This window comes from Cygnus atratus, chromosome 13 (genome assembly GCF_013377495.2).
Source record: "Cygnus atratus isolate AKBS03 ecotype Queensland, Australia chromosome 13, CAtr_DNAZoo_HiC_assembly, whole genome shotgun sequence".
Classification (NCBI taxonomy): Eukaryota; Metazoa; Chordata; class Aves; order Anseriformes; family Anatidae; genus Cygnus; species Cygnus atratus.
The window spans coordinates 2,694,486-2,710,917 of record NC_066374.1 but is presented as its reverse complement, the minus strand read 5'-3'; the positions used below and the strand labels follow the sequence as shown (position 1 = coordinate 2,710,917).

At 39.4% G+C, this 16,432-nt stretch overlaps 1 protein-coding gene across 1 annotated transcript in view; it reads right to left on the bottom strand.

Moving 5' to 3' along the window:
• Window positions 1-16,432, bottom strand: part of COL4A5 (collagen type IV alpha 5 chain) — a 79,756-nt gene that overhangs the window by 29,065 nt on the left and 34,259 nt on the right. Inside the window, exons 7-25 of the mRNA XM_035541721.1 lie at window positions 15,931-15,984; window positions 14,265-14,291; window positions 12,928-13,008; window positions 11,957-12,019; window positions 11,429-11,464; window positions 11,247-11,288; window positions 11,046-11,138; window positions 8,768-8,821; window positions 8,605-8,661; window positions 6,474-6,518; window positions 6,320-6,373; window positions 6,104-6,145; window positions 5,490-5,622; window positions 4,490-4,663; window positions 3,292-3,375; window positions 1,960-2,052; window positions 1,311-1,381; window positions 913-1,104; window positions 298-466 (exon numbers count right to left, since the gene is read on the bottom strand). Coding sequence (XP_035397614.1) covers window positions 298-466; window positions 913-1,104; window positions 1,311-1,381; window positions 1,960-2,052; window positions 3,292-3,375; window positions 4,490-4,663; window positions 5,490-5,622; window positions 6,104-6,145; window positions 6,320-6,373; window positions 6,474-6,518; window positions 8,605-8,661; window positions 8,768-8,821; window positions 11,046-11,138; window positions 11,247-11,288; window positions 11,429-11,464; window positions 11,957-12,019; window positions 12,928-13,008; window positions 14,265-14,291; window positions 15,931-15,984 — 1,564 coding nt within the window. The remainder of the gene's footprint in view (window positions 1-297; window positions 467-912; window positions 1,105-1,310; window positions 1,382-1,959; window positions 2,053-3,291; window positions 3,376-4,489; window positions 4,664-5,489; window positions 5,623-6,103; window positions 6,146-6,319; window positions 6,374-6,473; window positions 6,519-8,604; window positions 8,662-8,767; window positions 8,822-11,045; window positions 11,139-11,246; window positions 11,289-11,428; window positions 11,465-11,956; window positions 12,020-12,927; window positions 13,009-14,264; window positions 14,292-15,930; window positions 15,985-16,432) is intronic.

The window sequence follows — 16,432 nt, the reverse complement described above, 5'->3', positions numbered from 1 at the left end:
CCATAATTAAGCATAAACCAGGTAGTAGTTACAGTGCATTTCCACTATAGTCAATCAAGATAAGCTTCTCCAGATGTCAGAGCAGAAGGGCGAGTCAAATGGCTACAGTAACATATACAAATTCTGCTCAGTTTGCAACTCTGTGGTTCAGTTCAGTAAGGGAGCTTCCAAACGCTAGGTCTTACACTGCCTTTGGGAGAAGCTTAAAAGCAGCATTTTCTTCTGAAAGCTACCCAGAGCCAATGGAAAAAAACTTGATCATACATTTTTTGTTCAAGAGCAAAGAGACTAACTTACCAGGAACTCCAGGAGGCCCTGGGCGACCTGATACACCTTGGATGCCCTTTTCACCAGGTGAGCCTTGTGGACCAAAACCAGGAGGTCCAGGAAGTCCCTTGTCTCCAGGAAGACCTGGTATTCCTGGGTCACCTGGAATTCCCATTTCTCCTTTGAATGCAACACTGCCCTGAAAAAAGGAAGAGCAAGATGAGAAAGAGGAACACATATTTACTAGTGGAGGAACAAAGAGCTTCATTAGTTCTGTTTTGAAACTCTTTGCAACTTTCATCCTTCTAACCCTCAAGGCCATTAGCTGTCTGCATCTTATTAAGATGGTAGAGATAAGGTCTAAACCTAATTAATTCCTCACACCATATAGGCGAAATACAGAGAATGGCAGAAGGGACCATCTGACTCTATCCTAGAGAAATCTCAGCTTATTTTTAGTCACTGACGGGTGGCAGGGACTACTCTGTACATTATCACTAGATTAGCATATACTGAAGAGAATTATTGAGTTAGTCACATTCAGAAAAAAATGTATTTACCATCCTCTTATCTGCACTATCCCAAACTCATCCAAGACTTCCCAAAACATTTGTCTCATCAAATATAGCATAAAATGGAACTCACGGGTTCCCCCTTAGGGCCAGGCAGACCTGGCAATCCATCTCGTCCAGGAGTACCATCTATACCAGGAAGACCTGGAGGTCCTGGGAAGCCAGGGTCTCCTTTGTCACCTTTCATTTTTGGAGAAGTCAGGACATCCCCTGGGTCTCCTTTAGGACCAGGTCTTCCAGGAGCACCTGGGGGCCCTGGGAATCCCTGAGAGGAAAAGAAAATACTTAGTTTTCCTTTCAGCTCCTCTCTGAGGTTGGTACAATATAGTAATTATGCATTCAAGCCAGCTAAGGGACAAAAAAGAAGTATTCATACAAGACAAGTATTTGTACCTATTGTATGCATCTCTACCAAATATATAAGACAAATGACATACTGTTTTCCCAACAAAACATAACAGCACCACTTACTGGTGGCCCTACAAGGCCAGTTAATCCTGGAAGCCCCTTTTCACCTTTTGGTCCAGGAAAACCAGGAGAACCTGAGTAGTGTAGAAAAAGATAAAACGTAAAACTATAGAACCTGTAAATACCAAACATACTGTTTCTACAAGATAATACGTAAGTTGTTTTAAAACCAGGCAAGGTTTAGCAAGTGTTTCTGGAAAACTTAATTTTACTTGGGCAGAACAAAATTTGTAACTCTAAGTTAAATCAGTAGTGTCCAAAAATGTCCCACTTAGAAAGCTCCATCTCCTCTATCATTTCAGGAATAGCAAGCAACAGAAATTAATTTTTCTCTTTCAGTTAAATCTACATCAAGCCATACACTGTCAATGGGCAGAATGCTTGTAAGCCCATCTTTGATCAGATGATTTATTTTTGAAAGACCAAATTTTCAAAACTAAGTGCTTGTTTTATGTATGTGCAGTCTATTTCTTTATAACATTTCCCAGCTGGGCAAGATAGGACATGGACCACCTATATATCAGAGCTGTCAACTGTGCAACTGAATTTGCACACAATACACAATAAATTATTAGTGTTATACATAGATACTCAAACATGAAGGTAGCTTTATAGAATATATTAAGCAAAATAATGAAGACCATAGCCCTACCTGGACTACCTGGAGGTCCCGGTAGTCCTCTCTCCCCAGGAGGCCCAGATATTCCGGTTCCTATACAATTGAAGCATGTGTCTCCTTGATCACCTATGAAGAGTTGCATTAAAAAAGCATACTTGAGCATCTTCGAAAACATTAAAAATTCTAGCACAACAGCAACTGCTTTCTTGCTACTGGCCTGTAGTATCAAGTTCAAAGTGAATTTATGTAATTATATGATGTCTTAAATATTAGAAGGCTTCCCCCATGAAGGCCAAACTGAGGCTTTTTGGCTGCTAGGAGTCAGAGAACCAACAGTCAGATATGATTAGAATTTACTTAGGATTGTGCAGAATGAAACAAAACAGAACAGAAAATATGCTTTCAATAATCAAGAACGAAACTGTGGATTCTTAGCAAAAGAGTCATCTTCCAAAGTAGGTATTTGATACTTTAAACTACAACTCTAAAACACATATGCCCAAATCCTAAACTTTAAACTCCAAGAGTGCAAAATAAATATTAGGAATATCTCGTTGACTTGACAGTAGGCTAAACATATACAATTAAAAAAAACAAACAAAAAACACAGAAGGAACGGTTTCAAGAAGTTTAGGAATTTCATTCACATACAGGTATGTCATTTTATGACCTTTCTATGACATTCATCACTGCAGTATCTAAGCACTTCATTAAGGATAATTAACCCTTACAATCTCCAGGAAAAAAAATACTTCTGTTTGAATAAAGTACAAAATCAAGATGATCAAAGTCATCTAAGATGTCCATGGTTGAGCTAGGAAAAGATTCTCACTTACCCATATCAGCATCCTCATTGCAAGGTTGTCTTTTTGGAAACAAGGATACACATTAAAGATGTCTTTCTTTGCTTACCGAACAAACAGACAAACTCATTCTAGACTGACCAACTCAAATTATGAATGTTGCATTTATAATTTCAGTGTTGATTTCCATAAAAACTGTCAAAATTATCCATGAAGTATAACACTTTCTCACATGGAGCTGGCAATTACTGTTACAAATATATTTAGTTTCTATCCACCTGGAAGGTACTTATAAACCTGAAGCTCCATTTTACTTTAATCACAACCCATACTAGGCTTGCATTCAGATTGGTTATACCCTCAGTCACTTTGAGATTCCTGTGCTTTTACACCAGAGACTATCCTAAGCTCAAACAAAAAGATTTCTTGCTCAGAAACGTAAAACATCAGCACACAACCCTACTGGAAAGAGACACTATTCACCCTCATTTAATGCAGGCTACGTTCTTCAACAAGCTTTAACAAAAAGAGAAGAAAAAAAGCCATAGCCATGACACTGCACCTTTTTGGCCTCGCTCCCCTGTAAAGCCTTGTTGTCCTGGAATTCCTGGAGGACCTGGTGGCCCCTGCTCACATAACCCTTCTCCTAAGAAGCAGAAGTTTAATCATCAGTTTGTGTTAGACTGACAGCAGCACCAAATACATGTATTCAGGAAAAAAAAAGTACTTAGAGTATTTGTGTGTGTATATTCTAATATAAACACATGATCACGGACCAAACACTGTTGTAATTCAGACACTGGGCTGCTTACTAAAACCCATCTATGTAATCCAAACTCCAAAGAAAACAAATCAGTGGATATTATACAACAATCATCAGCTTAGTTTCACAACCTCCTTCCCACAGCCTGTCCATGTCCACCTCTACACTACATTTAGCTTAGGATCATGAAAACACACATACAAAATGTCATCAAATTGAGGGGAATTAAGATGCCAATGCCATCTAGACATTGGATTCCTCTCCAAACCACATTAGCCTATCTCCCATTTCCCACTTCCCTTATCCCAGATATGATCTAGAAGCTTTCACCCCAAGTGTCCACTCTTAAGCTAATTTTGTATGGTTTACACACTAGAATATTTATGAAATGAAACTGGAATTCTGTCAAAAGTTACTCCTCTGACTCTTCTGGTACCATAGCCCCTCCAAGCATTGATTAGATGGTATCACAAAAGCTAAGTTTATTCAAGAAAGCAAATTGGTTACCTCCTGCCTTATGTGTAAATTTTAATGTAATTTTCATTAGTTGGATCAAATTGGATTTAACATCAATTGGGAAAAATACTTAATTGTGTACAACTGGACCAGATCTGCCTGGCTCTGGAGAATTGTCATTACTGTGCGAGTTAGCACAAAGGTCCCGCAAGCCTGAAAAGATTTATCCTCCTCCAGTCTAGCTGAATCTCATTGATCAGTCAAGGCAGGGCTACTTGAGGTAGAAAGAAGCATGATAAAGCCAGACTGCAACTCACACTATTGAATTCAAAAATTCTGTAATCATCTTTATGGCTAGAGCTCTCCTACAAATGTCCTGATTTGCAATGGGAGTGACTTGGAGGACATATGAATAGCTTGGAACCTTGTGGGCTTCAGCTGCCGATAAACTACATCTCTGGAGGAAGAATTAACAACAACAAGAATGGATGTCAAAGCTATTCACTCTCTTCTCTTTGCTGTCTATACGATCATCACTCACCAGGAGGAACAGATGGTGCAGGTGGTCCCGGAGGACCTGGAGGTCCTGGAGGTCCCCGTGGTCCATCAAGTCCAGGCTGTCCAGGAATGGAAACACCAGGTAAACCTGGATCTCCCTTCTGTCCTCTCTCACCAGGTAAGCCAGGTGGGCCAGGAGGCCCAACAGTAGTGACCCCTACGATGGGAAGAACTTACTTGATAGCTCAAAGGTTTAAATTACCTTTTTTGTAAGGATGACAATGATAGATGATGAATAGCATGCTACAGATAAGGCTCTGTCTTTCTGTGTAAGTACATCATGATTTTTTTTTATGGAATTAAAATCTACATGTTGATGTGCAGTTTGACACATGCACATTTTCTATTTGCAGAGATTTTTGTTTGAAAAATTGAGCTGAAATTCAACAACTAAGCAAACATTTTATGAAGAAAAAAAAGGAAAAACAAACAAACCAAAAAAACACAAAAAGACATATGAAAGGAAGGACTGATGGAAAAAAACATTTAAAACATTTACATGCTGTAACATTACAGTCATAATATTCTTCTCTGTGCATATATAAGATAAATCCAGGTGTCATCATGCACTCCCATCGTAGACTCAGATCACCCCTTCCTTTGTTACTGGCCAATCTGCAGCAAAGATTAGATTTGATGGCCAGGTACCAGACTTCTGGTACACAGTACTTTCTCTGTACAATGCAATGGATAACGAGCCTTGTGGGTAACTGATATGACATAAATTAACTCTAAAACTGTTAAGCTAGGATGTTCGACAGCATTGATGATTAGCATCCTTTGTTCACCACTGCAGGGGTAATGAATGTTCAGAATTCCTCATATTATCCCCATGAGCAAAGTACATTTAGAAGTAGCTCTAAATAGTTTTGCCTTTACTTTCTGCTCAGTCCTTCTGTCAAAAGGAATGTGAAAAGACCATGAAGCTAAATATCCATTCATACATTTGAATATACAACTTATTTTAATGCTTACACTCCTACCTGGAGAACCCGGCAAGCCGGGTGGGCCTGGCCTACCAGAGAATCCACGCTCCCCTTTGGCTCCTGGGAGTCCTGGCAATCCTTTGCTACCTTTTGGTCCCACTGTTGCATCAATGCCTGGTCTTGAAATGACCTGTAAATGTTTCATGTTCATGTGAAACAGTTTGTTAATTACTAAGCCAAGAAAAGTCACTGAAAAGATAAAGAGATGTAAGGGAGGAAAAGTTCAACATACTTTGAACCTTATACTAATGACAAGATGCTTTTCCCACTCCACTGAATTACCTAGTAAAATTACAGCAAAAAGTACTTCCAATAGAAAGTACCTTTATTGCCAGGACAGTATGGTTAGAAAAGGCTTCAGTGGAGCTGCCTCAATTTCTGCTGGTTTGAGGTAATAGTCTACCTTTGGTTTTGTAGCTTTGCAAATCCTAGAGCACAGGATCTATCTCAAAAGAAGGATATAATTATTTCTATTAGTGAGCATATGAAAACTTTGCTGGTGCTGTTAGTTTTTGTTTGTACCTGGAGATGTGACTCACTGTCACCCCAGAACTATGATGAGACACGCTGTCAACCAAATGCAGAGGGAAAAGAATGGAACAGGAACTTACACTTCCAGGGGGACCAGGAGGACCAGTGTCACCTTTTTCACCCTACAAATGAAATTAAGAGCATTTTTTACATTGCACATTAGAATACAAGATAATTATAGCAAATATTCCTCAACACTCTAGCAGCACAGGCAATGCAATTACTACTCAGCCAGAACTGAACTAAATGATGGCAGGTTTACAAGCTACTATAGCAATAATGACAACTCGGCATACCTTTTCGCCATCTCTTCCTGGAGCACCATTAACTCCAGGCCCACCAGGTAAACCCTTCAAGAAAGGAGAAAGATAATCACAATCAGATCTTCTCCATATCAGAAAAAAAGCTTGTAGGTAGGCTGCTGAGTTTAGAAATGTATGAGGTACTCACATCCCTACCAGGCTGACCAGGTTCTCCATCTTTGCCAGGCTTTCCCTTCAAAGACAGAAATACGCATTGAAATAAAATGCTTCAAAAGTGAAGAATTTTTGTGGAAATAAAGTTACTTTCCATTTTTTAAGAAACTACACTTTCTCTAGAATGCAGTTCTTATGACATATACCTCAAAGATACTAACCAAGTAGAATCAACTGAGCTATCTGAAGTGAGGTTTTCTTTTTGAAAAACAGGGCATAAAAACATGACAAGTCTCAAAGAAACGTTGTGTGAATACAGCATGAAATGATCTTCAATTAACTAATTCCCTGCATTTAGTAATTCCCTTTATTTTAACATTAGAGAAGTCCTTTACTTGGAAAACAGAACACAGTATGTAATTAGGAAATTAGCACACTGTGGCCAGTGAAACTAAAACCAGACACGTCTGTGTTTGAATTTTAACTATCCCTTAAACTAAATGCAATTTTCTGAAGAACAGTATCAATAAAAATATAAAGTCCTATTCTGCTCAAAGCAAATTCTAAAAACATTTTTGCTGAACGGATTGGTCATTGCTACAATGAAAGTAGTGCAAGCTGCATTTTATTCCAGACCATCCGCTGGGTGAGACAAACAGAAGCCTGCTGTTAGCATTACAGAAGCAGTAAGAACGGGGGACACCTGGTGGAACTACACTAGGGATTGAGTTTCACCATAGTGACATGATTAACTCTCAGTCAAGGAGAAGTTGATAGCAAGACCAGACAGATCTAGTATACTATAATGTGATCTGTGAAGTCTTTAATATTTGTGATTATTTCTGATTCTCAAAAATAAACAAATTGAAATGTGTCTCAGCCATAAAACATAATATGAAACTCTAAAATCCAGTTTTAGAGTCACTTAACAGCAAAGCTGCATGTTAAATATGCAACATTCAGAGTAATAAAAAAGAAAAATGTTGGTAAACAAACTTCCGGCAAAAAGCATCTGACATATCCATTTGGGATTTTTATCCTTTCCCATCTTTGCAAATTTATGTGGTTCCCAATTACTTTTGCAGAGGGAAGCAACTTGGAAAATACAATTCAAAATATAATCAGAATTTTGGCTTTGTAAATCTGCCTAATTTCTTATGTATATATGAGAAGGCAAATCAAAGCCTACCCAGAAATCTCAGCAATTAACAAGAATTTTATCTAGAACACTGGAGATTTTTCTTCTATGTTCTTTATTTCCTGTGGAAATTGGAAAACCTAATACCAGTATGTTTCTAAACCGTGTTTATATATTGTCCAATTAACCAGAGCAAGACCTGTGTCCTGGTTTTCAAAGAAGCCCATTATGTTGACATCAATATAGGTTCAGGAGCTATGAAAGTGAGAATACAGAATGCTTTGAACTGGTAGCAGCTTTTCTTTTCTTTGCCAGTCCAAACAATGTTATTTTCATTCTATTTCTTAACACCTCTATAGTCTTCCTCAGCTTTTCTAAGCTGTGATATTCAAGGAAATTTAAATTTCAGGGTGGATTGAGTCTAGACAGGAACAAAGTGATTCATGCTGTCCCCAGATGCAGCTATCCTGACTCGTCCCCTCCCCAGTTAGTACATAAACAGAAGTAGTCACTTGAGAAGTGGCAAATGGACTTTTGGTCTTAATGCGATGTTCAAAGACTTGTTTTTGTGACTCACCTCACAAGCAAACCCACTGAGAATGAGTTTACATAGACCAGCTTAGAAATACAGCAATCTCATGCTGCTTGGTCAACCCAGTAAATAGCAAACTGAATGAAGACCCTCTCTAAAAGGAAACAGAAAACTGCTGCTTCAGCCAAGGAGTCCAACAACTTTGAAGCAGGTCTCCACATGTAACCAGATAACATAATTCAAATTAGTTTTCCATCCCCCCAGACTAAGATCTACATATAGATAATTCTATCAGAAAGCCCTGAGAGATCCAGAGCTAGAAGCATTACACCATGAACCAGATAGGTCATATATCAGGTTGCCAGGTTATGGGAAAAAAAAAAAAAAAAGTTTCTTACCCAGAGGCTGAAGGCCTCACCTGATTTCAACATTTGTTTAATTCTCAGAGATAACATTGATTGGAAAGATAAACGTTTGGTTAAATAGACTACTTACTCTTTTGCCTGGTTCTCCTTGCTCACCTTTTTCACCTTTTACGCCACCGGGAAGACCCTGGACACACAAACATCATCTTAAACTGAGCCCATAAGCCTGAGTAGAATGAATTTACAGCTCTGATACAGATGAAACAAAAAAGAACTAGAAGAGAACTACTCACAGGAGGGCCTTGTGGCCCAGGAAGTCCTGGTGGGCCTGGATCACCTGGAATACCCTGTCAAGCATGAGAAAAGAAAAAGAGGATTAAGCCTCCACCACTCCCTAGTATCTCAGTTGATATATATATACACACATATGCATATATATATTCACACACACTTTAAAATAGATTTTTTTTCTGTCATTTAGATTTCCAAGTATATGACCAGTAAGGGATCATATCAATTCTTTATTTGTGCAGATTGTCAAGTGCAACTGTAAAGTTTATTAGCTGCTCATCCTGTTTGTTTAGATGATTCACTCCACTAGGACATAAATGCCTCCTGCGTGCACTGCAGCAGCTGGTTTGGTGGTCTGCAGCTGCTATACAATAATAAAAAGAAGGAAGAAAGAAAGCAAGGACAGATAGAACAAATGCCAGATCCTGCTGAAATTACAGGAGCAACAGTCATTAGATTGCTGGCAGTTGCTGAAGTTGTGAGGCCATTAGGAGCATGCTTGTCAGAAAAGCGTCAAAATCACTGTGTGAAAAAGTTAGGGTTTCCATTTTGCCTTGTTATACCTACAAACAAGATAACAATCTCTTCAACATCAACCTAAACAAAAAGTTACAGGCTGTTGAATCCACAAAAACTTTTTGTGCAGTCTTTTTTCCCCTTCCACAACTCCTAAACTTATACAAGCCCATTCTTACACTTGATTTTTCAGTCATCAGAGGTCATAGGTGGAGATACACATCAGAACCTTGTGTGTGCTTCACAGAAACCTAAACGTAATGATTTTTTTTGCTCATTTTATACTACCAAGTATAACTTTTGTTGCAATATAAATAAGTCTTTAAACCTTGAAATCATTGTTAACGTTGGTCAAAGACAGTGTGCTCAGACTAAGTCTTATTGCTTTATAAGGAAACATAGCTAGAATGCTTTGATTTTGTACTTTTATATAACTTTATTTCAGCAGAATTAATCCTTCAGAGATCCCTGATGACACAGACGCATTAGTCTGACCCTGATAAAATCAGCTGCATTTTTGTTTCAACTATAGGGTGGTCAAAACATCACCTCTTGTCCTGCTAGCACTATACAGACATACAATGCTCTTTACCTTCTCCCCTACCATTCAGTAACAAAAAAAGAGCCAAAACCAGGGACTGAGACCTTTCTAGGATGACTGCACATTGCAAATGTGCATCAGTGGATAGCTCTAGGGAACGCCTTAGTGGTGTCTAATGTTCTTCTGAAAGGCAGGGTAACAAATGGTTTTGATAAAGATGAAGGACAGCAGAACAGTCCTACACCCCACCAACATAAAATATTGCTGCCCACCAAAGCTTCTCTCAGAAACATTTCTCAAGATGAAAAGGTAGAAAGCAAGAAATTGACCCAAAAGCAGATGGAGGAAACTAATAGTTTAAAGTTATATGTAGGAGCTCAGTTACCACAGTGACATTTGCAAAACAACCAGAGCATAAAAATGGCCACCCACCACTCTTGCCTCAAAATATCTACCTTAGTCCTTCTACTACTCAGGGTGGTATTTGAACATACCACAGAAGCTTCAAAGAAAAAATGAAATCCAGGCACCCATAACCCTGCTGGTGGTGTTCAGATTGTCTCTAACTTGAACCCAGAACCCAGTGAAGAAAAAAGGAAGAAATGTAGTAGTAACATTAAAAATGGCATTGTCCCAATGATGTTTTGGCACTTACAGGTGGCAAAGGACCCATACAAATCAAACCAACGGTTTGAGTCTACTGCCACAATATGGCTTGATATTACTTTTGAGAGGCCAGAAACAGGGAAAGCACTTTATTGAGACCACAAGGAAGAAAGATCTGGGGACATCACTAATAATAAAAATAATAATAAAAATAAGACAAAAGAAAAAAGAAATTGAGTTAAAACTTTTGAAAGGCTTCTTCACAATAGATGACAGAGCTGGTTAATTAGTGGGAATCAGAATCCTCACAGCTTTGAAAATCTCAGTTTGGGTGTTCCAAGGAATGAGAGCAGTTCAACTGCTTTTACTGTTACTACGAACTTCCTCTGAGACAGTTTGTTCTGCAGGACAGTTACTTTATTAAGAGAAGTAACTGAGCTAATGCAACTGGCATGCCTTCTATTAAAGGAAAACTACTCAGACTTGAAACATTCTGTACTTTAGGAAAAATAACTGAAGCTCTGTACAGTGAGCAGGACATGAGTATATATGAGCCAAACCAAAGGAGGCTGCAGCTTGATCACATTCATCGCAGATGGGTACAGTTTCCCACTCACCTGATCTCCTTTCTGAAACTCAATGTCATTTGGTCTCTTCTGTTCTCCAATTTGTCCTGGTGGCCCTGGAGGTCCCTGAAGACCTTGTTCACCCTAATGTGCAAGAAGACAGCAGTTTGCTACAGGCAGTACAAGCCAAAATAGCATGCATAAGTATTTTGAAAGTAATAACGAAAAATATCATCATGATCACCTACTCACTTTTTCACCTTTGGGTCCTTGGAAATTCAAACCCATATTACCCTGCAAGAAGCCAAACTTGTCAGACCTTAGAATTCACAAATGAACAAAAAAAACAAACAAATGACAACAACAACAAAAAAACACCAAAACAAACGACAAAACAAAGCCAACCACCACCATCAACGAAGGAAAGAAAATACCTTAGGTCCTGGTAGCCCTGGTGGACCAGGAGGTCCCTATTAAAAAAAAGAAAACAAAAGTCACTCTATTAAGCACTTTGCGTGTCCACTTTTATACCCATGTTGACAAGGCACATGGATATGCCTGCCTTTAAGTGCTGCTCTTCGTGCTACTAAACTTAATGGATAGATAAGAAACTAAGTGAGAGGTTCAAATACAATTAAATAGGTATTAAACATGAAAGGATTAAAAATACAAGTCTAAATAAGCTAAATCTTGATTCTTGATTTCACACTGATATGGAGTCTGCACAAAGATTTGATGATTTAAAGCAGAAAGAGCTCTGGGAACAGGCTGTTTTAAATGTATCACATTTAAATGTGCACAGTAGCAGCTCCAGGGTCAACTGAGTGCATGGTTGCTACTGTATTCATACCAAGTCACAGTTACCAAAACCTCTGCACTTTGCCTATTTGCCTCTGAGGACATGAAACAAAGAAGCAACTGCCCCATTTAACATTTTAGGAGTAACAAGCTAAGAAACTTACTGTCAAACCTGGGGGCCCTGGAGGGCCAACTGGACCTGGTATTCCCGTGGAGCCGGGTGGGCCCTGTTGAAAAAGTGGAGGAGGCTATCAGAGAGGCACTGACCTACCAATTTGTTCTTGATGAAAAGCCTAAAGGAGTGTGCGCTGTGCCAGGAGTGTTCTGCTCTCAACATCAATACATCTCTCTGGCTTGGATAAGGGAATGCTTTTTTGTTTGTTTTGAACTACTTTTGCTCTTTCTTTCTCTTCAATGCACTGAGAGAGAACAACAAAAAACTTTGTATTTGTAATTCCTCCCAGCCAGAAACAGACAATAGGAAAGCACAGATCAGAGGAACAGAAATGCTAACAGGCTCAGTCTGGTCAGAATAGCCTGGGGCTTGCCTCTCTGTACCAGGAAATGGGAGTTTCTGGCTTCTCTCCAGTGCAGACTGATAGACTCATTTTCTGCTCCCCTTGTTCTTACACTAAAGCAATGAATGGCTCAGTGGGGAAGCTCAGGGCCTGGAGTCACTAGCTGTTTTCACAGAAGACTGCTGGGAGAACAGAAACACTACTCAGGAGGTGCAACATGAGGAGAACAGCTGAGACATTGCCCTTTTTCCCACCATTGAAAATAGTGGCTGCAGCTCAAAAATGTAGATGTTACTTACTTTACCTCAGGGTAAGGAAGGAAAGGAAAATCCAGAATTGATACAGAGAATGTTTGAGAAGGGGTAACAGGAAAGGAAAACAGAGAAGCAAGACAGTAACTGAGTACTGCTGTTTGCTAGACACTGCTTTCCTGAAAAGGGGACTTTTCTGGCCTCTGTGGGCCACCCTATTAAGAGAAGCACTTTCCCTCAAGTCATAAACTAGAGGTACATTAAAAATAACCCTAGCACCAAATTTTCCAATTGTGCTGTAATTGAAATACTCTTCATTGCATCTCTTTGGCAGAACACAATTCAGTAGTACTTTACACAACTTACAGGTATCCCTGGAAGACCTGGAAAACCTGGGTCGCCCTTCTGTCCTGGCAGCAAAGATGTAATTATTTCACCTGCTTCACCCTAGAAGAAAAACAGCTGGCTTTAATTACTAGCACTTTCAACAAATCTTTATCACCATTCTGACTCCAAAGAATGCAAACAGTGGCTCTTAAAACTGATAGACTCAGAGTTATCCTATACCCTAGCAGTACTCTTACAATTTAAGCATTAGATTCTTCAAAGAAATAACTCTTTTAAAGAGGGAGATCCTTGCATATTTGAAGGATTCTCTAAATAGCTAAACTACCAACTGTTAAGAACTCATTTTGTGTGTACAAATATATCAGCATGGATCTAAATTCCAAAAGACTATGGGGGACTGAAATACAAATGCTTCAGAAAGAGATATTCTAGCTCCATGTGAAAGCAACAGATAGGACACGACAGAAGAAAGGCTTTCAGCTTCTTCCAGTGTCCCACCTCATGAGATTAATATTGAGTATGTTATAATAGTCATGCTTCATGAGCTAAAATTAAAGTACAATTTGTTACCAATTTCAAGGAATAGCTTTTCTTTTCGAAGTGTTGTGAACAGCTTGCATTTTAGTATCTTCACAAAGAAAGCGGCTGAGAAGAACAATTCAGCTTAAGATTCATCATTTCCTGGCACCAACATGTTATGCTATCCTTTCAGGAGTTTATTGGAATAACTCTGTAGGTCAAGCTTCTTTTTAAATAGTTTTGAACTGAAACTAATGTTTTGACCCATGCTCAAACCAGGTCAAGGCTACAAAAACAAAAACACAACACCAGACTTAAAAAGAGTCCTTAAGGTCCAAAATCAGAGTATGAGACTATTTACACTAGGAAACAAAAAGTCATCTACATAAGTAATCTATACAGTAGGAGCACATTTTCAAAAGGAATGTAAAATGTTGCACTACTCCCTTCATTGAATATTTTTAGTCGCTACTGCTCAATCTCTAATAGCATTACTGAGCATGCACAGGTAGACTACTAGAGCATTTCGGTGTTGGTAGCGTTTTTCTAACTTGATGCCTCACAACACAGATGCTGTCCCTCACACTTCCAAGGGAACAACCTTCAGAAAACTGTCTGCTATGTCTACTCACCAAAACTGAGACAAACTACTGCAGAATTTCTAGGTAGTTGCACTGGAGAGGTCTAGAAACAATTTTTTTTTTTTTCAGAACTTCACTCCAGATTCCAATGGACATACGTGGTCTTGCAATAAATGCAAGCAGCTTACTTATGCCAGATCACACTGCATAGCCATGCCTGATTAATACTTAGATGTGAGAGTTTAGAACACTTACCTTCATACCTGGCAGGCCAGGAGGTCCCTTTGTTTAAAAGAAATGAAAAAGAGAAGAAAGATTAATCATTGGTATGTTATTTGCAAACCACTGATCAGATCTACAGCATGCAGCAAGCACTGAAGGGAGAAGGCTAAAAAAAGAGATGAAATGAAAAATTTTTATGATCTTCAGAATCAGCTGGAAAAAATTTTTAGAAGTACTTTCACAGTAAATATTGAGCATTAAAAGGATTACATTTCCATTTGCTAACAATTTGCTTTTTCATTGCCTCCTACTATCCTGTCTCCCACATTACTTTCTGCTTAGTTCTGGGGTCCCCAGCATAAGAAAGACATGCCTGCTAGAGTGGTCCAGAGGAGGGCCACAAGGATGCTCAGAGTGCTGGAACACCTCTGCTGTGAAGACAGGCTGAGAGAGCTGGAGATCTTTAGCCTGGAGAAGAGAAGGCTCCAGGGAGACCTTATAGTATCGTTCCAGTACCGAAAGGGGCCTGCAGGAAAGGTGGTGGTGTGGTTTGACCCACAGCAGGCAGCTAAGCACCACACAGAGTTCATTCACTTCCCTGCTCCCCAGGTGGTATGGGGATAAAGACAGTTTAATAGGACAGAAGAGGAAGGGAAAATAATAATAATTGTAGCTATAATATACAAAGCAAGTGAGGCACAATGCAATTGCTCAATACCCGCTGCCTCCTGCCCTGGCCAACTCTCCCAGTTTTATTGTTCAGCATGACGCCCTGTGGTATGGGACATCCCTTTGGCCAGCCTTTGCCAGCTGTCCTGGCTGTGCCCCCTCCCGGCTTCTTGCGCACCCCAAACCTACTTCCTGGTGTGGCAGCATAAGAAGCTGAAAAGTCCTTGACTTAGTGTAAGCACTGCTCTACAACAACTAAAACATTGGTGTGGGATCAGCGTTATTCTCATCCTATATCCAAACCATCGCCAGACCAGCTACTAGAAAGAAAATTAACTCTATCCAGCCAAAACCAGGGCAGGGACCCTTTAGCAGGGACCATAGTGATAGCACAAGAGACAATGGTTTTAGACTAAAAGAGGATAGGTTTAGATTGGATATTAGGAAGAAATTCTCTCCTATGAGTACTGTGAAGCACTTGCACAGGCTGCCCAGAGAAGCTGTTGAAGTGCTCAAGGCCAGGCAGGATGGGGCTTTGGACAGCCTGGGCTGGTGGGAGGTGTCCCGGCCCAGGGCAGGGGTTGGAACTGGGTGATCTTTAAGGTCCTTTCCAACCCAAACCATTCTATGACTTGGTTCTGACAGTTGCTTATACCCTATACTATTGTCCCTTTTTTCTTCCCCATTTATCACCAGCAACACTATGTATATACACATACACACACGATGACAGTAACAAGATTTCCCTTCTCTGACACATATGCATGTACTTCTATTTTCTGCAGGTGACAAAAGCATCTCAGCACATGAGAATTCAAATGGCTTTTTATTAGCTTTGCCACAGCACGCAGCAGAAGAGCTCACTTTTCTGCTGGACATCTGAAATATTCTGATTAACCATAAAAAATAGATTCCTGTTTATTAAAAGAGCAACTGCAGAAAGAGGCTGATATTTATCTGATCTTTCACAGATCTAGGTAGAAATCTTTCAGTGGATTACAGGAAGCAGATCTGGAAATTTTTTACTTACAGGAGGCCCTTGTAAGCCAGGAAAACCTGGACTGCCAGGGAATCCACGCTCTCCCTTAGGGATGAAGAAGACCATTAGCCAAAAAGCAAAACAAAACATAACAAAAAAAAGATTAACAAGTATTTATTGAAAAGTCCAGTTTAATTGTTAACTTATGACTCCAGAATAGCAAATTGTATTGGAATCAGCTATAGGATAAATGGTTTGCAAAGTCATACAAATGATTGAAACAGAACTTTCCAAATTCAGATATTCCTACATACATCCAGGCAAACTGCTGTACTACAGAGAGGGAAAACACACGCACTGCTATAGAGGATCAGCTTCTCGTAAAGAAAGATCAAAAAGTGAAGCTAAGTAACATATTTGAATGAAAGCGATTCCTTCCAACAAGGATACTGAATCAGTATTTTCAATACAATATTATTAAAAATTAATAATTAAGAAGTCCCACTGTTTGCTAGTATGTTTTCCTTGGTAGCAAGACCCTACTACAAAAATC